The sequence below is a fragment of the Crocodylus porosus genome, unplaced genomic scaffold, assembly GCF_001723895.1.
Source record: "Crocodylus porosus isolate Cpor-Errol unplaced genomic scaffold, CroPor_comp1, whole genome shotgun sequence".
NCBI classification, from domain to species: domain Eukaryota; kingdom Metazoa; phylum Chordata; order Crocodylia; family Crocodylidae; genus Crocodylus; species Crocodylus porosus.
The window spans coordinates 34,474,158-34,496,686 of NW_017728947.1; the positions used below are offsets into that span (position 1 = coordinate 34,474,158).

The following is a 22,529-nucleotide window of genomic DNA, read 5'->3' on the forward strand; positions in this document are numbered from 1 at the left end:
TAACCCCTATAATTGTAAACAGAAAGGCATTTTCCTGTCTGCAACTGTATGAAACCAAAAAGAACACTGTATGTAAGCAATCCAGGACATTTAATCACTTTCTTAATACCTCAAATTGTAACTGACAGAGCAATTAAGCTGAATATTGCCCCGATATCCTATTAAAGTGACAGAATTTAGTTTAATAGAGGAAAGAACTGGTTCCTTGCTGATGTCCCATTAAAATGGCTCCCTTTACTATCTGGAATGGGAGTCCCATAGCTTACACTTGACAATGTACAATAAACAATAATACGGCATTGGCATAGCAAGGGCCTTGATGATGTAATACAATGCAACTTTTCCCATTCTGATTTCCAGTGATTATATTCTAGTCCCTTTTAAATGGCTTAGGCTGTGGCTCTGTGAGATCATCTCTCAACCTCCTTTTCTCAAAAGAATGCAGGTTTAATTTCTGTAAGTAAAATCTCTGTTATCAGTCTAGTCACCTTCTGTGGCACCCCATAAAATTTTAAAAGGCCCTAGTTTTCCTCTTACTGGGCACATCTGCATGAGATGCTGACTGAGCAGTAGCCCAATACTACTGTGTGGTAGTGTCACATGACAAAAACCATGACAAGACATTACTGCACAGTAGTATCAGGCTACTGTGCAGTATTGTTATAAAAAAGGTGCTCACTAGCACTACTGAGCAGTAAATTGGGTCCTGCACATTTATTTACACAAGTACTAAATAAATGTGCAGTAACCACTGTGCAGTAGCATCTCATGTAGACACAGCCACTGGGTGCATCTACATGTGCACTTTACTATGGAGTAGACTAATTAGCTCTACAGTGAAGCATCACAGTCTACATGTGCACTGATATTAGAGTGCAGTAAACTAATTAACTCTACCATAGGACAATACTGTCAGGAATAGTACTGTCTTACAGTGGAGTCATTAAGTGTGATTAAATGCATGTGTAGATGGTGACTTCCGGGTATAAATTGTGCCTGGTCAGCGCAGCCAGCTAGGGCTCTGACCTCCAGATCCTGCCACCCGATGCTGTCACTTGGAGCTTGGGGGCGACCCCCAGTGCCCTCTGACCCAGGGCTGCTCCGTCCTGGCTTAAATTGCTGCCTCCAGCTTAAACTGCTCCAGAGTTTATTGTGTTGCATTAATACCATGTGTAGATACGCTCACTCATTCCTATTTTACACTAAAGTAAATCCAGTGACTCAAGTAGGATTACTACTGATTTACTCCAATAAAACTAAGAAGATCAATACAACAATTCCCAAACTGTTCATTCCATTCTCCAACGGCAAGGTCACTAGAGATCTTTTACACAGATTTAAAGCTGTTTCCCCCCACATTCTGATGGAAACAATTTTATCTGCAATATCTGGTAGGCAAAAATCTTCACGAAAAGATGTCTAATTTGGCCTTCATGCAACTCTTGAACCACAGTGCTGTTAGGAAACTACATGATGTAATTTTAAAAGAATTATACCCGCAGATATTTTTTCCAGATTGTCATGTTACCGTTAAAAATCAATTGAACTTAATTTTCTGCTTTTTTCCCCTCATGTGCTTTGCTGGAATGTATTAGTATACATTTTGGCAATAATAAAGGAAAGATCTTTAAAATATTTCTCTGAAGACACTTTTGCCATGATGCTTTCTCACTAAGTTGTATGGAATTCATAGCTGCGGGGAAAATATCAACTCTGCTGCATATTATGGAAAGGGAATGAATTGTCTTCTGAAAAAGTTATTCCCCTACATAAGCTGCACTAGACATGACAGGATACTCAGCATTTTATCCATCCTTCATATATTAAATTAAAGGATCCCTGTTAAGTTAAAATCATATTCTGTGTGTTTGCACATGTAATTCATTCTTCTCATAACTCTATTACTAAACACATCTGTGATTGGTTAAATCAAATAGCAGTCTGATAGCTATTATTTGCCACTTGTTAGTCTGCCTGTTTTGCTCTGTGCATTTCAATGGTTCTGTCTGTATGCTGAAAACATATAAGAAAACACTTTCTTGCCTCTTACTTTACTATGGAGCCGGCCAAAAATCAAGGTTTTCAGTTTGTTGATCATTCCACTGTTTGCAATTTGTTTTTGGCCCAAATCAGATGGGAAGCAAGTTATTTTGAAATTTCCAGTGCACAAGAAGCTTCCCAGACCCTGAAGATGATGAAAAATGTCAGTGAAATCAGTGTTTTGTCAATTTCACCATTAAAGGCAAGATTGTTAATTTCACTGAGCAACTAACTACAAAATACTTTCACAGTTCCTGACCCCTAAACAGACCCACCAAAGGTCTGCCTGGCAACCAGAGGCTTAGAACTTCCAGCATCCTCAAATCTGAAGAAGATACACCAGGAATCCAAGCAGGTCTCCATGCTTGAGGTTCTACAAACAAGTTTGTTGGACCTGAGATATTTCAAACAAAAATCTTTGGCAATCAACAAACTGGGCTTTTTCACTTCACTTCATCAAAACATTTATGGCAAGTCTTACTTAAGTGTTTTTGTAAGATAAAACTCAACATCAGAATGAAATATTTATGGAATTATAAAATCTTACCATCCCCCACCTCTGTTTACTCCAAGGAAAAACATAATCTTTACTATGATTCAAGTTCAATGATGTGATTAAAGTTATGGGAGGAACTCAGTCCTAAAGAATTTTATGGTATCTGAAAGGTGAGCAAAGGTGTAAAATGATGTGTCAGAGGTTACGGTGGCTGTGCAGGTAAGCAATGGAAAGCTTTGTGGGTAAAAATGATGGTTAGTTAGACTTGTTTTCAGCACTGACATTATAATTTAAGCTTCCTATCTTGAGCCAAACACCTCTGCTGTGGAAATCCACTGGAGTTAATGGTGTTTTACCAGCAATAAAACTGGCCCACTGATTTTGGATACCAGATATTGAAGAATTATAACTGATGTAGAAGATGCAGTATTTTTATCATGTATTGAACAACGCTTATTCCTCCTATCCTACAACAAAGGTAGAGCAGTTTAATCAAGCATAAAGGATAAAAAATGCCAAAAATCCCAGAGAATGCCACATTTCTCTAAGAAGATATCAATTATAAACCTGACCCTGCAGATTTAACATTTTCACTTATATTGTAGATGCCAGACATTTGATTTGATCTCAGTTAAATCAACTTATTTTGCTATTTGCTCAGTATGGTAGAGCAAATGCTCCATTGTTTGAATAGGGGTCTAAGTGAGACCTTCCACATGTATAGGGTCACAAGCTACTGTTTATTTGATCTTCTTGATACTCATTCTCTCTGTCACCCAGAAAGTTCTCATTTGCTAAAGCTATGGTATCAACACCTGGACACTGCTGAAGTAGGTTGTATTTGAAGACAACTAAGGATTCTGATCCATAGCATGGAAAATGGTTGTTCAATGCATGTCTCATTATAAGGCTACTCTGTAATTAAATTCCCCATGCACTGTTCTCCCTCTTCTATAAATATTCTCTTTATACAGTAACATAAAAACCTCAGGTTCCTCTATAATAAATGTAATGGATAGCAAGTAGTGAGCCTATAAACAAAAGCCATAAGTAGCTCGTTGCTTCCTGTGTTCCCATAATCAGCCTAAACATAGTCAATTGTTAAGGCTCTATATATTCATCTAAGTCAATGAAAGGACAGGAATTCTACTGACAGATACACAAACATATATACAATGCCTGTACTCACAGCTTTCACAGCGATTCCCAGTATAACCAGCCAAACAGGCACACTTATAGCCACCAGCTTTATCTAGAATACATGTTCCATCATGTAAACACGGGGATGAAGAACAAGCTGCAAAAAAGGAGCAAAAATACTCATGTTCTCTCACAGGGCAGGGTTCTTATCTACAAATGGCTTTCTGTATTACCTTTCACAATGGTATTTTAGGGCCTCCCAAGTAAATTAGATATACAGGTTGAGGTCCCTAACAGACTTCAAGGTGTCCTCTGATTTTCCTTCTTACCTGCTGAAAGCAAGATCTTCTTAGGCTGTGGAACTCCTTCCTTGTTGACTTCTGCCTCCTGCCTCCCATCACTTCTTTCTAGGTATGGTGAAATAGTGGAAAAGCTTTACTGAAGAAAATGAACTTCCAGCAAGCCCTGAACGTGGTGAGACTGGTACAACCCAAAGTTCCCCATGAGTTCATTCTAGAGCTTAAACCCCCTCTACCTGAGTTGCTTGAACTTTTTTCTCTCACATACATCACCCTAGGTTTTCTGAGATGTACAGTTCCAGAGGAGCGTAGTTATGTTTTTGGATACTGGCTGGAAATGATAGTCCTGTGTCCTGACCTTTCATGAACTTTTACAGTCAGGCTTATGGTGACTAAACTGGCAAGGGAATAAAACCAACCAAGTGGCCCACTCTCACACTACACTGCTCTAATGACAGCATTGGTCTAAGGCAGGGATTGTCAACTGGAGGTACATGGAAAGGAGTTAGAGGGTATGCATGGGCAGGCGGGGGGGAGCGTTACTGCCCACCACCCCATGCTGTCACCTCCCAGGAGCAGGGCTGGGGGAAGGCAAGGGGCAGTGGCTCCCCTCTGTGGGCTGCACAGCATTACCTGGCTGGCCAGACATGGGGGGAGAGGGGCAGATGGGACCTCGCACACAGCAGTCACTGCCGCCATCGGCCACCTCACACTGCCACCACTGCCACCATGTGCAAGCCCCCCCTCTCCACTCTGCATCCAGCCACTGCCACCCCCACCCCCTGCCACTCTGGCAGAAGCGTACCCAGAAGGGGTACACTCCTTAAAAAAGGTTGAAAACCCCTGGTCTAAGGAGATCAGAAATTTTGGGCACAAATGAGTTTTGAGGTACATAGTTACATATATGCATGTGCTACTGCCCCAATAACATAAGCAAGTGTAGCTGTATAGCTGCAAGCACATTTGGAGGTATTAGGCCTCGTGTCAGCTGGTTTTTAGTTTTACTTTTTTTAAATATATGCTCAAAAGAACAAATAAATACATTTTAAAACAAACTGCTTAAAGTCAGTTCCCCCTAAACTTATCTGAAGAGACCTGAGTTTAGGGTTCTTGATTTCTTCTATTATAGGTGAGGAAAATCACTAGCACATAATGAGCTGTAGCACTAACAATACTTCAAGTGTCAGTAATATTATTTGCCAATGCAGAATCTAAGGCAGGATTTCAAGTTAGCAAGAAGCAGTTAGTTTCCAGACCACAAAACTTAAATCTGGATTCAAATTTGAGAAATTTTGAAGTCTGAGTAGTCTAGGGTCTGATATTTTGCCTCAGATTAATCATGCCAAGACAGACCAGACCATATTCGGATCCAGATTGAAGAATTAGATCCAGTCTAGGCCAAGTAGTAATCAAAATGCACTTAGCCTCCTTAAGGAATTTTCTAAGGCTTCATAATAATTTACTGGTTGAGCTTCTGTCATCACTACAAAAGGTTAAAAGAATAAATTCTCATTTACTTAAAGATTACTTTTTCTTGCCAGCAATAAACAGGTGTGTCGTGTCATTGGCAAAGCAGCATGGCTCTAAAGCTAAGCATCATTGACACTGCCAATAAGGGTGCTCTAGCTACTCAGTTGGACCACAGTCACAGATAGAGCAATCAGGTTCAAGATGCCATTAAAGAACTGTCCCAGAATGATGCATATCAGATCAGCTGTGTTCTTTGCAAGGTTTTTCTCATAACAGGTTTCCCAACTCACTTTGATCCAGCAAATAAAAGAGAAGCTGGACTCTGCTCAGAACATAAGAGCTAGGTTTCTGACCTGGGTTTCATGGGGTGATGTAACAGCTATTCATAGTTTTGTTAGGCAGTGAATTCCACAGCTAAAAACCTGACCAACCTCTTTGAAGTCACTGGAAGGGTTATTTAAAGAGTGAATGAAGAGAATTTGTTATTCTCCTCAGAGCACATGATCATTTTTGTTGTTTTCCACTCTTCTAAAGTACCATTAAAACAATGAAAGAAGATGTTGGGACCTAGGGAAGCACTGATATTTTGAAGTCAATTCTCAGTTGATGTCAGCCTGTATATTTATGTACAGCTTCTCTCTTGTCACTATTTGTCCCCCAGTTTATTCTGTGGAGCCTGTTGTGACAGAAGAATGAGCATGGACAACAGTTGTTGTCCTTATCAAGATGATAAAAGTTGAAAAAAATGTTTCTCATATGTGGTTTAATTCATTAGTCACAAAAGGTAATTACTTTGGTCCAGGGCAGGTCATTATTGATTTCATTAGCTACTGTGACAGTTGTGGATTGAACTTCAGCAGCAGGTTCTTGTCGAGCCAGACACAGCATGTTTGTAATCGCTCACAGTTCACCGTGCTCTTAACAAATGTAGGACACACGACATTCACCAGAATGCTCACAATTATCAATTTCTGTTTCACCTAAAGTATTACTCTTTCATGGCCGCATGTGAAAAACATTGTGATGGTCTCTATAAGACTTGTGGTACCAACAGACTGGTTTCTCTGAACACTGAATTTAAGCATCATTGTAATCAACGGGAGTTTTTGCTCTGGGGAACTAATACTTCGTAATGTGCAATGCGATGTGCTCATTACATAGTCCTCAATACCCAGCTAGGAGAGCTGTGTGAAAAATGTTTTTCATAACATTTTTCTTCCCCCCCCCAAAAAAGGCTTCCACTTTTCATCTACACTTTATTTTGACCAACATTACCCAAACTCACCTGAACTATGAAATCTAGGAACTTCCCTGTACCATTCTCTTTCCAAGTAACCATATTCTATCCCAACTTGTCTCAGTTATAAATGTAAAGACAATTTAGTTCTCTTTCTTCCTGTGGGATGTTGTATTCACATTGTTTTGTAAGTCACCACGAATCTACAGGGAATTCCCTTACCATCCACAAGGGATTATCAAAGAGGGTCAGCCACACACAGGAGTGAAAGGATTTATTCTGCTTATCTTACTTTAGCATGGTCCATCATCTTTCATATCTGAGGTCAGCTTAGGCATTTCCGGTAACTGACGCCAAGGACTGGATTATACTTTATCCTTGACACAGTGTGCGTTGCTGCACTCAGGTGGTTAACGCCTTCTTCTAATACAGGCCGTTCATCTGTCTAAGCTGCTGCTTTTTTTAACTACATGCCCAATGGTCTCTCCTCCTGGGCCATACCCTTCACAGATTGCTTTGTGTTTACCTAAGTGCATCTGACCATTTGGACTGGGTCCTGCAATCGGTCTTATGATTTCAATCAGCGTTTTCATTTCAATGGGATCATGATTGCTTTGCTAACACAAGGGCTCAGAACAAAGGTGACCTGAGTACAAGTGCCGGAGCCACTTTTTCCCATCTTCTACTCTTGATCTCTACTCTGTTTATACCATGGCAGCCTACCAGGCTATTCCAGAGCCTTGGAGCTGATTTACTTCTCAACAACAGTACAGGTAACTAACTGATTGAGCCCTGCCTACCCTATTCCACAGATATCAGTTACCATTCCCTGGGCCTTTGCACTGGGGAGGATTTCAGGAGCATGAATGCTGCAGCTTGTCATGTGCAGACTACATTTTCATCCTGTAGCTCCCCCCAGGTACACTATATTTTTCCCTTTAAACTGTGTTGTTGGCCAGATTAATACTTCACACAAAGAGACATTGTGAGGGCTTTAAAAGCTTTGCATTTCAGCTACACAACAGGCCAGGACAGACTCACAATAAGGTGCACAATACAAACTTGAACCCCTTTGCATTATGCTCTGCATGGCTCAAAATGCTAGGAGCCACCCCAGTCTTTTTTAAAAATTGCTGCTAAAAGCAAGGCGGAAATAAAGGGCAAGACAGCACTAGAATATTAACAGTTCTCTGCTGAGCAAGGAAAGCAGAATCAATTCATCCTGCTCCATATGGAAAATGTTAGCCCCATGAGTGTAGGCAGCCTTATGCAACATACCCCACACCAAGTTAATTCTGTGAAAGCAAAGCTTATTTTTCATCAGCTCTCCCATTAACAGAGGTCTAGCTTTCAAAACCGAATTGCTCTCACTATTGCATTCTGTTACCCGGTGTTTGTATTCTAGGTAAGAACAGATAGGTAAGCAGGGAGACTATGGGTAATCTGCCACCTACAGATATGTAAGCAGCAGTCAGCCTGTGTGTATTCACTTTTTAGGTGGCAGCACCCCTGATTGTTAGTAATAGTTGAATCCCAATAGGTTTGGAGCCAGGGAGTGGTTTGCATGCTTACAAAAGGACTGTATAAACCCAGAGCACTTCTTCAGCCAGGCTTATCCCCCATGTGCTCATGTTATATCTGGGCCACTACAGTGTAGCTAGGAACCCATATGTCTTACTGGATGCAAGACCTGGCAAATCCTTGTGCCAATTGTGATGAGTCATGGATCCCGTAGATATCTATAGCAAACCAGCACACCCTGTTCAGCCTCTTCTGCCAGGAAACCTATGGACAGATTTGACAGACTTGCCCTGTAAAGAAAATTATAAGAGAAACGGGCAGCTAACTACTGATCAGAAGGCCAAACCAAAGCTAGCAGCATGCCTAGTGTTTCTTTGCAGTCAGGCAACATGGGCAGGCAGGGGAAACACCATGTATCTGGGTCCAAGAAGGCAGTTTTCCTTAAGCGTGCCCTGGGATAGCTGTTCTTCTGGCGTGGTTTAGTACCTGCTTAGGTGTCGGGGCTTAAAGGCCACTTTATGAAAATGAGAGGCTCCTCCCTAGCTTGCTCCTGGGCTGGGGGCAGATGAAACTTGGGGGCATCTAAACCCCAAACCTCTGGGCTTGAGCCTGCATGTAGGATGCCTGCCAAAAGCCATTGGAAATATCTGAAGCCCTGGTAGGGGTGGAGGACGTTTGCTGGTTGTAGGGCCACTTATGGTTCTAGACTGACTCACGGATTTGGACTTGATTTGGCTTGTAATACAAAACATTTCTTTAAAAAAAAAACAAGAAAAACATGGACAGGTAATAATGCTGAAGGGGAAAGGCTATCCTGCCTTAAGATCAAACCAAACCTAATTTAGTAACAAATAAACTGGAATTTTGGAACCCACCTACTTTCAATCAAATATTCAGCACATCACATAATTTTCTAAAGCACAGAAAAAAACGTTTGTTTGCTATTTTTCATGGGCAGACTTCTCTGTATCCTCCCTGCATGAAAGGGAGTCTTTTTAAGAGAGACTTCTAATAAGAAGAAAGGTAAAGCAACAAAAATAAATGATGGAATATCAAAACACTTTCACAGGGGGACTCCTCAAAAATGCAACATGTTTCTACCTTTCAAATCTGTTTTTTTTCTATGCCCTATCTCGAGCAATTCTGTGGCTGCACAGAGCTATGTATGCAATTTCTCCTTCCTTCTATGTTCCCAGGTTTATGGTGCAGTAGAAAAACTATGGATGGGTGAGCGGGTCATTAACCCCATGAACCTATTGAAAGGGGACACATGAATGGTAGCTACTACTACCAGCCCAGCAACTGACACTACCCCTGATATCCAGAGATAGCTCATTATGCCTCTGATGCAGAAAGAAATGTCCCAGGCCCAGAAAACTGCATCCCTAAACTGCCAATAGATCTTAATGGGCTATCATTAATTTTAGCTCCGTTTTAGTAAACCATAGGATGGTTCTGTACCCTTCCCTGCACCTACTTCTATAAGCTGCTGTTGGCAACACAGCATGAAATGTTTTAATGAAGCAGAATGGAGAAGACAATTAGTGAGATTGAATTAATGAGACTAAAGTACAATGTTCCAGTTTTTGATTGCTTACCTGTAATTTCTCCAAAGATGGCATGAAATCCATCAAAATTCTTGGATCCATCTGACTGGAAAAGAACATGAAGAGAATTCCCACTGCTTCGGATAGGAGGAGGCCTGTCATTGCCACAGAATCGCTTAATTATCTGGCTATCTATATTGTCCCCATCACGGATTTCCACATAATCATACTGGCACATGTAGTCAAACTCCAAGCTCAGCATAGCAAACCTAGAGCAAAAAAGACATGAGAATCAGAATGGAAACTCCTTCACCTGGCAAGATTGCACATGTAATTTAGTTGCATCTCTAATTGTCCCTGGCCGCTTGCCTTAGTCGCTCCTCCGTTCATCTTGAGTTTCATACCATGGTCCTAGGAAGCCAGGCCTGAACATCTTTTAAAAAGTTCTCAGGTACCTTTAGAAGACAACTGAACAGTGCCTTGCAGCTCCCTGGGGACAGTCAGGTGGTGCTATCGTTAAATTTGCCTAAGAAATTCTGTTTTATTCAAAGACATCAAGGTCATCACAGGATAGTACTAATATTTCTGTCCCAGAGGGTCAAATGATGTAGGTAATTTCTCTGACCATTTCAGAAAATTTCTCCGTATTTCACTCTGCAGCATCCTAAGCATTGTAAATAATGGTAATAGCATCACACTTTGAGGACATTAGCTCTCTGAAACCTCTAACTGGCTTTATCTAAAAGGAAAACAAGGCATAGGAAGGAGCCAGACCCAAACTTAACTTGGACATTACTTGTGCTGCTTCTAGTGTTGCATTCAGCAGTTGAAAACTGCAGATATGGGTCAATTAGAAACTAGATGGAGACATAAGGAAGGAATACAAAGAATACATAATTCATTTCAGATCAGAAGACAAAACAGAAGCTGATTGTCAGCAGCCACTACTTACAGCTTTCATGTCTTGGTAGTGAGCAGGGACAGAACTTAACACAGAAGGAAGTATCGGAAGGCTTTTACCATAAACTCCCAACTTTCCATCTATCCTAAGCAAAGCTCCCTCTAGTTAATAACAATATTATATGCTGCTGTGGTTGCTAGCAGGGCACAGTGCCAGAATATTCAAACAGAATGTGAATGAACAGCAGACAGAATTAATAAGTGCCTTTAGAGAATGAGCAAATTTCCCAGGGTGCTGTGCTCTGCTTAGTTGTACAGAGTGAAGGATTAAGAGATCTGCATCTGGGAGCTTGCCATGCCACTACCTGCAGTGAAGAACATTTTTTTAAAATGAATCTTTAATCTTCCCAGTCTCCCTGAAAACTCTTGACTTTGTAGACCATGTTTATTTAGGTGATATAAAAGATCAGACTGCATCTTTCAGTGCAGCCTCTTCAAAGGTGAGCTTGCAGCTTTGGAAATTCCACATTTTTTAACGGAAAAGGGCAAAATTCGTGATCAGTCTGGATTCACAGCAAGAGCATACAGCAGACAGGAGAGTAAAACAGCAGATTTTCCTCAATTGCCCTATTCTGAGCACCACCTCAAGATCACTTTGAAGCATGCTGGAGATTCAGCTTTCAGGGGCTGCTGCTTGACTGCTGCATTTCTAGGTTTGGCATATGAGAATGGGAGCAGGTGGGCATAGCATGCTTGGGAGTGTCCCTCCCTGACAGTACCAAGGATGCAAGAATTCATGCCCAGGTTCAGAGCATGAAGAGGGCCACGTTACAAGACATGACTGATTCCTATCTAAACCCACCATTTTTGTCCCCCTCCACCACCACCACCAGAATAGCAAATGTACTCACTTGCTTCTCTTTGTTCAGAATGTATTACTGTGTCTGAGTAATAGGGGACAAACCTTAGCTGAAGTAAATTCAAGAAGTTCAATGGAAGGAGCAGTTGAATGGAGCCAGACCAACTTATTTCCACAGAGGTGATGGCCTCTGTTTTCATATGAGGCTACTAGAATGCAGATTAAATTAAAATGACGTCTGCTTTTAATAAATATAAGATCTGCAGATAATGTAAAGCTGAGTTGAATTAATGAGTAAATTGGTGAGACCAAACACCTGTTCTTTGAGGTTTCCCAGAAATTCTATAACTTCCCTGCAAGATACGAGGTACAAACCTTACATCTTCAAAACAAGCTCTGTTTGGTTGACCAAGTCCCAGGGATCTCTGGGACTTACACCAAGTTAATCCATCATGCTCCTCACACTTCTGAAACTCTATTAAACTACTGTGACCCTGATCCTACAATACAAACTCATTTTTGTTAGGTACTACTCATTGCTTACCGTTAAACATGCACATAATTTTTTACAAGTTCTGAGGCTTACAGCCCTATTTTCAGGCAGAGAGGGGGAGGCACATTCATGTAACTGAGGACAGAATTAGGCTCATAATAATACATATTTGTTTAGCATTATCAGTGTAGACAACCTAGATCCGTAGCAGTTTACATTACTGAAAATGCAGCAGTGTAAATAAAAGTAAGGGCTATTGGGAAAGTTCTGCATTGAAGACACACTAGGCTAAATCAGTTGTACTGGTCTTAGCTTATCACTCCTTAACAACCATTTCTGGAAAGATGAGATGATTTACATTTTTTTAAATATTGGAGGAAAGCGAACATGAAACTCAAGGGACAGAAGGATTCATGGAAAAGGTATGTGGCTAGCGGTTAAGAGTCCTGGCAAAAGATTTTCAAAAGTTCTCACCAAGGGATAGACTCTGCTCTCAATACAATTAACAGAACACTTCTGAAATCTTGGTAGCTGCTGCTGGCCAAGAAACAGTTATGAGCAAGTTACTTAACTTCACTTTCCTCATCTGTATAATTAGGGCTATTTCATTAGCTCCTGTGAGAGCTAAATTCATTAATGTTGCTAAGTGCTGGAACTCCTTAGCTAGAAAGAGAGTGCAGAGTCTGCTTATTATTTGATTTTGTTAACAGTGCACTGAGAATATGTATATCAACTTCTCTGGGGAAGGCTACTGGCCAAAGAAAAGAATGATTTAAAGATCTCTCTCCGCTGGAGCATTAAAGAAAATAATTGTGAGTTGTGTGTTACCTGCAGTTATATTACATCCTCTGATGTGACATGGACTATGGAGGCATGATTCAAATTAAAGAAAAATGAGCCTGGAAAACAAATGATTGCAGCAATCCAGATAACATTTATCAAAGCAGGCCTGCTCAGCCAAATCCCCCAAGATAGTGTGGTACATCTTGAGTCAAGGAAAGATTTATTTGTGTTCTTGAGAGTTTTGCTTTTCCTGCCCTGTGAGATTAGGGTAGTATATAAAACGTGCACGGTCCCATTTCTGCTTCATGCAGGCACAGGCACCCGCTCTCACAAGCCATCAGTAAGGCAGTCACACAGGATTCGCTGGGGATATACAGAGAACACACTAGAATAGAGGTCTATTGTAAGGAATTGTGCCGATTCAGCAATCCACTGGCAAATAGTTCAAGCTATGAGCTGAGAGATCCTACTTGTTTGTATAGAAGTGAAACGAGTCCAAAGATCTGCGTATGGATAGCAGGGAAAGGGGGAGGTTTTGGTGTAGTTTGTGAGTCCTCTAAATTCTGAAGTAGGAGTCTAAGTTCATTAAACTCCCCTTATAGACATTTTTATCCTAGCTGCTACATCATAGCAAGCAGTGGTTTAGTATTGAATTTACTCAGCCTTATAGGGAATGGCAAAATAGAAATATGACTGGCTGGAAGGAAGCTCTCATGAAAGTAAAATCCATGTCCGCTCAAATCACATGTTCTACAGCTGGTGGCAATAATAGATGTAATAGTGAATTGCACAGAGGAATTCCTATGTTCAACACAAGGTTCTGCCCCTGGAGAGAGACATTGGCCAGTGGTCTTGGTGGTACAGTCCCCAGCAGAGTTGACTCATTTATTTTGTTTATCATGCAGTACAATGAAGTTACGCTACAAACAGGTGCTTCATTTCTTCAGCAGAGAAATTTAAGATTGCATAGCACATTAAGCAAGTGTAATGGCCTGCTCTAGCATTTCTTTTTGAAAATTTCTATGCCAACTTTCTATTATCCTTTTACCCCAGAGATAGCTGTTGTGTGACTCACAGAATCACAGGGCTGGAAAGGACCTCACGTGTCATCTGGTTCTACTTCCTGCACGAATGCAGGAATGCTACTCCTAAATCATCCCTGATCACTGCTTGTCTAAACTTTTCTCCAGAGCCTGCAATGGAGATGCCACAGCTTCCCTGAGCAGTCTATTCCCCTGCCTCTGTTCTAACAGCAAGTTATTCCTAATATCTAATCTAAATCTACTTTGCTGCAATTTGAAGCTGTTGTTCCATGGCCTGCAGTGTGGGAGAAAAGTTTTTCTCTGTAGCATAGGAGAAAAGTTCTTCTTCTTTCTCTTTTATGGCAGGCTTTCAGGTATTTGAAGATTGCTGTCATGCCCCCTTTAATCACCTTTTCTGCAAGCAAAACATGGCTAGTTCTCTCAATCTTTCTTTGCACAGCTTGCCTTCCAATACCTTTGTCATTCTTGTCACTGTCACAGGGCACTAAGGTGCCTGCTCCTAGAAGAGTAGAAACTACCTGGGGAGAGCCTAAAGAGACTGACAGAAGCTCAGGCACAGGCTACCAGGGCAACAGGCTAGTGAGCAAATTAGCCTGCACCAGCACCTGGTCAGCTGACCAGAAGAGGCAGGGTCCTGGGCCCATATAAACTCCAGGCTGGAATGAGGGAAGGCAGTTCTCTGCCAGCAGCCAAAGGGGAAGGAGCTAACCTAGAAGAAGTGAAGGGAAGAGGCCTGACTGTAAGGTCTGCTCCTGGTAATGTTAAAGGGCAGAGCACACCTTGTGCAGCTTGAGTTATGGTGTAGCCTAGGGGCTTGCATTTTTTACTTTTGTTTATAACACTGGTGGCTTGGGCTGAGGCTACTGGGGAAGGAGGAGGCTTCATTAAGGGGGCCCACTACAGTGTGGGGACCCCAGCACCAGAGAAGGTGCAGTGTTTGGAGGTAAACAGACCCTCGCGCCAGAGTGGTGCAGAGAGAGACGGGACTGCAGAGAGCCCTGTGATGACCCAAGGGCTGAGTGAAACCAAGGCCTCAGAGGGATGCCATGTCAATACCATCTGCGAGGCTTGGGGCACAGTAAAGGGTCGGTCTGGAGCCACGCATATAGCCCATAAGGCTGGGGGTGTCCTGAGACATCCATTTTGCAACAGGACCCACGGGGTTCCATGGGGTATATCAAGACCGTGTCCAACTAGACTTGAAGGCAGACTCCCTATTTATTATAATTGCATCAAGACATGGCAGACGAGAATGAGGGTGCCCATTGGGCAAATTGGCATGGTCAAGGGGCCCTAGGGGTCCCATAGCCATCCCTGGGGACCCCATCCCATGACGGTCACTAACTTCTGGACTCTATTTTCCACACATTCTTCTTAAGATGTGGGGTCCAGAACTGCAGACAATACTCTAGATGAGACCTAATTAGTGCTAAGCAGAATGGCACTATCAACTTCAATGTCTTGCACCTAATACTCCTGTTGAGGAAATGCAAAATCACATTTGCGTGGGTTGGGGGGTTTTTTTCCCCCCACAACTCCATCACATTGCTGACTCACGTTGAGCCTGTGATTCACCAAAACCCCAAGATCTGTCTCGGCAGTGCTGCTATGAAGCATGTAATATGAAGCCTTCCAGTCTGTATTTGTGCTTTTCATTATTCTTCCCTTGTATAACACCTTATCTTCCCATAGTGTAGTATTGAAAGTAAGACCCATTCCCAATCCCATCAGTGCAACTGAAAGGGCCAAACACAGTTTGCAAAGCAGTTTGTCATCACTAGAAATGAATAAACTTTGTATGTACATAAGTGAAAAGTGGTATCATAAATGAAAAGTGATATTGCATTTGTACAGAACACACTACATTTCACACCAACAAAACACTTGTAAAAGCAATGTGTCACATCCCCAAGAAAAGTAACATGAACTGGCCTCCCCACACCATTCTGAACACCAAACACCCCAGGCCACGTTATATGCAGCACTAACTCAGGCCACCCCCAAAGAACCCTGCAGAATCCTTCAGTTGCTCTAAGTTGGTAGGTTCCCACACACTGACTAAGTAAGGGCTGTAATTATTGCTGCTTGTAACTACGCTATGAACTTGTGTAAATGAGCATGATGAAAGGACTGGTATCAACTACATGGGAACACTTCAATATTCCTTTCTCCTTGAGCAATTTTTTTTCTCTTCTCATTAAATAGTACAGCTTATTTTGCAATACATAGAAGAAATAAGTTTGTGCATCCACACAGTTCCTTTGTCTGGTTTGCACAGCTGGTGAAATACTGATGATGTGAAGGGTTTGGCTCCCATTCTTATTATATTAGTTGGTAGGTGTGAGCTCTTTGCCACACACATACGAAAAGAAAATTACACCAAGTAAATGCTTTTTGGCACTGAGAAAAAAAAAATTCTGCTCAAGGGCTGCAGAGATTGATTCATCAAAGAAAATTAAAAGGGAAAATTCATGCAGTGTGACTGAGCAATGCCTAGAGGGGGAAATGATAACGGATTACAAAACAGAAGAACTGTATAGACATAGCAGATGAAGAGATATGAATAGACTGAAATTATTTGAGGTTGTATGTGAGGGTGTTACTTGAAATAATTATATGAAATTAAAAGAAGGAAAATCTAGGTTGGGCATCAGGAAAAACTCCCATAATAGTGCAAACCATTTGACTCTAAAACAGTCTACAAAATATGACCTATTTTTCAACTGTGATTCTGTGAGAAAATAAGCCTTGCAATGAAATAAAAGCCTTTCAGAACCTTAAATGATTAAGTAACTGGATATTTTTTCACAAAAATCCAGCCTAAACCTAGGTTTTTCATGGCAAAGACATGACACCAAACCACTCCTTGGATTTGTCTTAAGGGAATTTCTTCTGTAGATGCCTGATGCATTCTTGACATATTATTGGGTCATAATGAGATATAAAGCATATAAATTGCCCCAAGCATCTTAAGAAGCTTCCCTTGTTGTCAGCCAGAATTCCAAGAAGAAACTGAACATGGACAGTTATACAGCATCCCCAGATACTCTGCTGGGCAAAGAACAGGTGTTCAGCTGCCAAATGTCAATGATCAACACTTTCATTGCCACAAGTTCACCATCTTGATTATTATTCACAGAATGAAGACTAAAATTAATCTCTACCTACCTTAACTCAACAACAAACCCGGGCTTAACATGTATAGTCCATTCACAGCGTGCATTTAATGGGTAGCTCTCCAATATAATTTGACCCTTGGAAGTCCGAAGAATCTGCCCACACTCTGAAGATGAAAAGAAGTTAAAGGAAGTCCATTAGAGACCTTCATGATAGACCAAGAACAAATTGGGCCCAAAAAACAGTGACCACATTACACAGAGCAGTAATAGACAGATTATGCTTAGGGGTCCTCGGGCCTGCACTGTTCAACATCATCATCAGTGACTTGGACGAGGCGGTGAAAAGCACCTTGCTCAAATTCATGGATGACACTAACATGTGGGGAGAGGTGGGCATGATAGAAGGGAGGGACAAGCTACAACTAGATCTGGACAGGTTATAAGGGTGGGTGGATGAGAATAGAATGGGATTCGATACTGACAAGTGCAAGGTGATGCACCTGGGGAGGAAGAACCAGCAACATACCTACAGGCTGGGGAACTCCCTTCTCGACGGCACAGAAGCCGAAAAGGATTTTGGAGTCATTATTGATTCCAAGATGAACATGGGCCGCCAATGTGAGGACACGGTCAGTAGGACTAACCATACCTTGTCATGTATCCATAGATGCATCTCGAGCAGGTCCAAGGAGGTGATCCTCCCCCTCTATGTGACAGTGGTCAAGCCACAGTTGGAGTACCGGGCACCACACTTCAGGAGTGATGTGGACAGCACTGAGAGGATCCAAAGGAGGGCCACTCGCATGGCCAGGGGGCAGCAGGGCAGGCTCTATGAAGAGGGGCTACAGGATCTGACCCTGTTCAGCCTCCACAAGCAAAGGCTGAGAGAGGATCTAGTAGCTGTCTCTAAACTTACCAGGGGGGACCAGCGGGGAACAGGAGAGTCCCTGTTCCCCCAAGCACTACTAGGAGCAAGTAGGAATAACAGCCACAAGTTGATAGAGAGTAGAGTCAGGCTAGACATCAGAAGGCACTACTTCACAGTTAGGGTGGCCAGGATCTGGAACCAGCTTCCAAGTGAAGTGGTGCTCGCTCCTACCCTGGTGGTCTTCAAAAGGAGGCTAGATTATCACCTAGCCAGGGTCATTTGACCTCAGCACTCTTTCCTGCCCATGGCAGGGGGTCGGATTTGATGATCTGCTCAGGTCCCTTCCAACCCTACCAACTATGAAACTATGAGACCCAGGAAGAAAATCACTTTTAGTGTACCATCTAATATTGTAGTACATAGCAAAGAACCAAACCAGTATCATCACAGGACGGTATTCCTGTGTCCAGAACAAAAATGTCATTAACAAGTCTTGGTCTTTCACTTTTTCTAGACTTTGCAACTGGGGCATTTACATCATTCTATATTACCTGATTTACCTGCCCAACTGAAGCTCAAAAAAGTTTTAATGGGCTCCATAAGGGCTCCATCTCTTCTTGGCCTCAGAGGTGGGATCTTGCTGCAACAAATACCTTGCAATAAGTACCCTGGGGACAGCAGGAAGATGACAGGATTCCAGTCAGGATGGCACTTAAAAGCCCTTCACCAAAAATAAAGAAGTCACACTGGGTAAACTAAACTACTCTAGAGTAAACTGTCCTGGGCATGCATCTATACATGCAGGGACATGGGAGCATCAAACTGTTCCCACTCCTTACAGCCCTGTACCAGGCCCCTGCAGCAGTCAGGAGGGCCTCTAGACACCCCCTGGGTGCTAGCCCAGCGGCTGGCAGGGAACACAGGGCAATGAGACTGCTGTTTCCCAGTGGGGGCTGGAACATTGCTCCAGTACAACACATGTAGACACCCAACTGGGAGCAAATGTGCTCCTGGGCAGCAGGGGGCAAGAGATTGCCCCTTGCCACTAGGAGCTACATGCTGGTGCAGACTCCATCACCAGAGTCTGGACAGGGACAATATCCACAGCCCCGGCAGCAGGGAGCTCCCAGTGCCAGCTCCCCAATTGCAATCAGGAAGCAGAGGCTGGGAGCTCCCTGCTGCTGGGGTAGATGGCTATTGTCCCCACTCAGGCTCGAGTGGTGGAGCCTGCCCCAGCAGCAGACAGCTCCTAGGGGCAAGGAGCAATCTCTCGCCACCTGCTGCCCAGCTGACCAGGAGCACATTTGTTCCCAGTTGGCTGTGTACGCATGCTATACTGCACAGTAAATAATCAAGAGTAAATTTGCAACTTGTATTTACAGGTAACAAATTTACTCATGCTTAAAGCAAATTATTGCACAGTAAGCATCTGCACATATAGAAAGTGATGCTTACTGCTCAGTAGTTAGCTTTAATCTCAAGTAAATTATCTCGCATAGACACGCCCACTGAGATTCATGAAGGCAGTATCTGAGGTGACCTTCTGAGTGACCAGAAGCTCCATTAAAATCTTGTCAATATTATCTAAAAATGCATTTCTCTTCCCCTACACATATTCAGGGGGGTTTGCAAATCATCAGGTGGTGATTTGATTTGGAGGAGATTTGGCTCGATTCAGTGGCCGTATCTCTGAATCCGAATCGAATCAGGGGACCAGTTTGAAGGTCTGAATTGATTCAAAGCTCTCTGAATCTTTAGAAAAGAATTGGAGAGCTTTGATGATTCAGAAAGTCCCCCGTGGCTGCAGCAGGGAGCTGGTAAGTACTAGGGGTGGGAGTGGGGGAGGGGAATATGGGGGGGACCTATGCCAGCCCCCCCAATCCTCCCCCTCCCCCACAGCTGCCCCTGCCCGCCCCAGTTCCCAGTACTTTAAAGAAAATCCCCAGTGCTCACCGGGTGGTGCCAGGCAGGGGGACAATCCCTACTGTCCCCCACTGCTCCACACTGCGTCAGGGGGACATTAGCCCCCTGACACCTCCCCCCGCTCTCCCAGCCCCCCCATGGCTGCCTGGGCCACTCCAGCCCTTTAAGAAAAAAAACAACCAAGAAAAGCCCCCCAGGACTCATTGCTCCTACAGTGGCCTCAGGGGCTCGGCATGGGGAAATGAGGGGCAGCGGGGTTCATGCCCTGCTGGCAGGAGTGGTGAGTCTATGGGTTTTCTTGTTTTTTTTCTTTTCTTAAAGGGCCGGAGCTGGCCTGGCCGAGGCACCCATGGGGGTGGGGTTGGGGGAGGGTTGGGGGGCTTGTGCAGAGCCCCCCATGCAGCATGGGACAGTGGGGAGCAGTAAGGATTGCCCCCTGCCCAGCAGCACCTGGTGAACCAGGGTTTACTTTTAACAAGAGTCCGGAGCTGGGGCAGGCGGGGCAGCCATTGCCAGGGCTGGGCGAGGGGCAGGGGATGGGCCTGGCCTGGCTGATTTTGAGATTCACAGCCTTCCCAGTGTCAGAAGCTATGTCTGACTAGTCACCCTCTTTTAGGGGACCTTAAAAGAGAATCTCAGGGTGGCAGATGAATGAGAAATTTTCAGAGGAGGGAACAGGCCATCAGAATGGGCCATTCTGTCCTTCATTTGCAGGTTGCCAGGTTCTTGCATACTTGTGACACCCTAACCCCAGAATGGTAGTGGGGATTTAGAAGACTTAAGGAAGGTTTGTCTTGAGACGCTTCTTGTTTTCTCCTTTCTTATGTATTCTTTTCTATACTATATCGTCATCTTTCTCTATTACTCACCCCCAATCCCACCTCCCCCTCCACCCTCTTTTGATCTTGAGACCAAATAAGCTGCATAGCAACAGCATGATGAATGGTCCATTTAGCTCTTCCTAGTCTGAAAGAACAGTAGGAAAAAACAGACCAAACAGTGATGTCCCAAATCGGGGAGGTGAGCAGGTGTCTATAACAACACCTGTACAGGCCAATTTGTCAGCTTGGAGTACCCACCTGAGACTGGCCTGTTACCTTGCATCTGAAAACAATCTACAAAAGTTGTCTCTCCTCATGCCTTTATTATTCTCTCTCTTTTCTAGCTTTCCATATGATTTGTCAAACTCCTAGAAAGGGACTTTCTTTTCCAATTCAAAACTGAACAATACAGCTAATGCTCCTCTCCCTCCACTAAGGAGGACTACTTGGCAGAAGAGAGGTTAGTGAACATATTCTCCCTCTCTGTGATAAGTTTTGGTTAAGTTTGTTTTTCATAACTACTTCTGTTCAATTTCAAAGTATGCCTTCTCATTTTGATTTTTTTGATGCGCATCTTAATTGATTTCAAAATTTAGGCATGACATTTCTGATCTCTTTGCTAGGGAACTAAGCAGGCAGAGGTCCCAGTATTAAAATCTTGAACCTTGTTTAAGTGTTTCATTTTGCATATTTGTACGGTCATGTTAAAATCTTTGAGTTTTTGGGCCTCATTCACCAATCAAATTTAATATAGCATCCCTTCATCTCCCTGTACCTCAGTATTCTCATGAGGAACATGAGGATAATGATACCTACTTCCTTGGGCAGAGAACCATCATTAAGTCTACAGAGACCTCTGTGATGCTTAAGTGAAAGTGCTAGAGAAAAGCAGACTTACATCACAACAGACCACATAAATGTTCTCTTTCAAATTCTGATTTCCTGTTTACAACTTTTCTTGTGGAAGTATGAAGTTTGCTAGGTTCTTTTTTTTCTTTTTTTAAGCCTTCTGTTAAGCACTGCTGGATGACTCTGCATCCACTGTGCTAAGGATTTCATGGGAGGTAATAGCATGTCTGCCCTGCGGGTTATGGTATGCTGCAGGGACAACAGGGATAACTGCTGGGAAAGGCAAAAAGACTCTAGTTAACCTCAAAGGATGTGTAAAAGACTTCCAAGAAGTTTTTGTGCTTCCTTAATCCAACAGAAAGTCCCATTCACTGCACCTTGCAGAAACCCAACAAGGGCAGCCAACCTTAAGTTTCAGGCTGCAGGATGGGCATTCTTTTCTTGACTGAAAAAGCTTTAACATTTCTCATGAGATACTTTTCCTACTGGGGGGCCAAGGGGTTGTAGAACAAGCCTATGGTGACCTGATTATCGGAGGTACTGAGCTTCTGTTAAGAGCTCTGAAATTTGGGCCTTGTGTCTCAGTGTGGTGAGACATGGGAAACTGAGGGTCACTTGCTCCTGTTCTTTTTTAAGAATAAATAAAATTCCCTTTGTTGGTTTACCCTCAGTTACCCTTAATTAAGCAGGACCTGATGAAGCAGAAATCTAGCTCAGAGGAGTTCATCACAAGTGTTTCATCCTACACTGTAACTTGGTTCTTTCTGCATGTAAAAGGCAAGGATTAATTACTATGCCCCTGTGGCCCCATTAGGATGCAGATGGGATGCCAGGATCTAATCTGGTGCACATAATAATGTGCCTTCCCACAGCAGAGAGACGGACCTTGTGCTGTTATTGGCTCTGACCTCAAAAACAACCTGAGACAAAGCTGCGGGAAATCTTCAGATGTCTTGATGAGGCCCTTGGATCATCTCAAAGGAAATTCCGTTTTCGTGCAGAAGAGCTTTTGAATTTCCTATCCTCTCCTGCCTCTAACAAAGGATTGCAAAGGAACTTGTGCAAAGGGATATGTGTGTGCAACGCATACTAAATGCACTTTTCTGTTCTGAATGGTACAG

The 22,529-nt window shown here is 42.9% G+C and overlaps 1 protein-coding gene across 5 annotated transcripts in view; it reads right to left on the reverse strand.

Annotated features, from left to right (window-relative positions):
• PAMR1 (peptidase domain containing associated with muscle regeneration 1) overlaps positions 1-22,529 on the reverse strand; it is a 96,001-nt gene that overhangs the window by 37,962 nt on the left and 35,510 nt on the right. For all 5 annotated transcript variants that reach the window (XM_019551825.1, XM_019551822.1, XM_019551823.1 and 2 more), the window contains exons 4-7: positions 16,997-17,111; positions 9,802-10,019; positions 4,006-4,083; positions 3,726-3,833 (exon numbers count right to left, since the gene is read on the reverse strand). In XM_019551825.1, the coding sequence (XP_019407370.1) occupies positions 3,726-3,833; positions 4,006-4,083; positions 9,802-10,019; positions 16,997-17,111 (519 nt within the window). The remainder of the gene's footprint in view (positions 1-3,725; positions 3,834-4,005; positions 4,084-9,801; positions 10,020-16,996; positions 17,112-22,529) is intronic.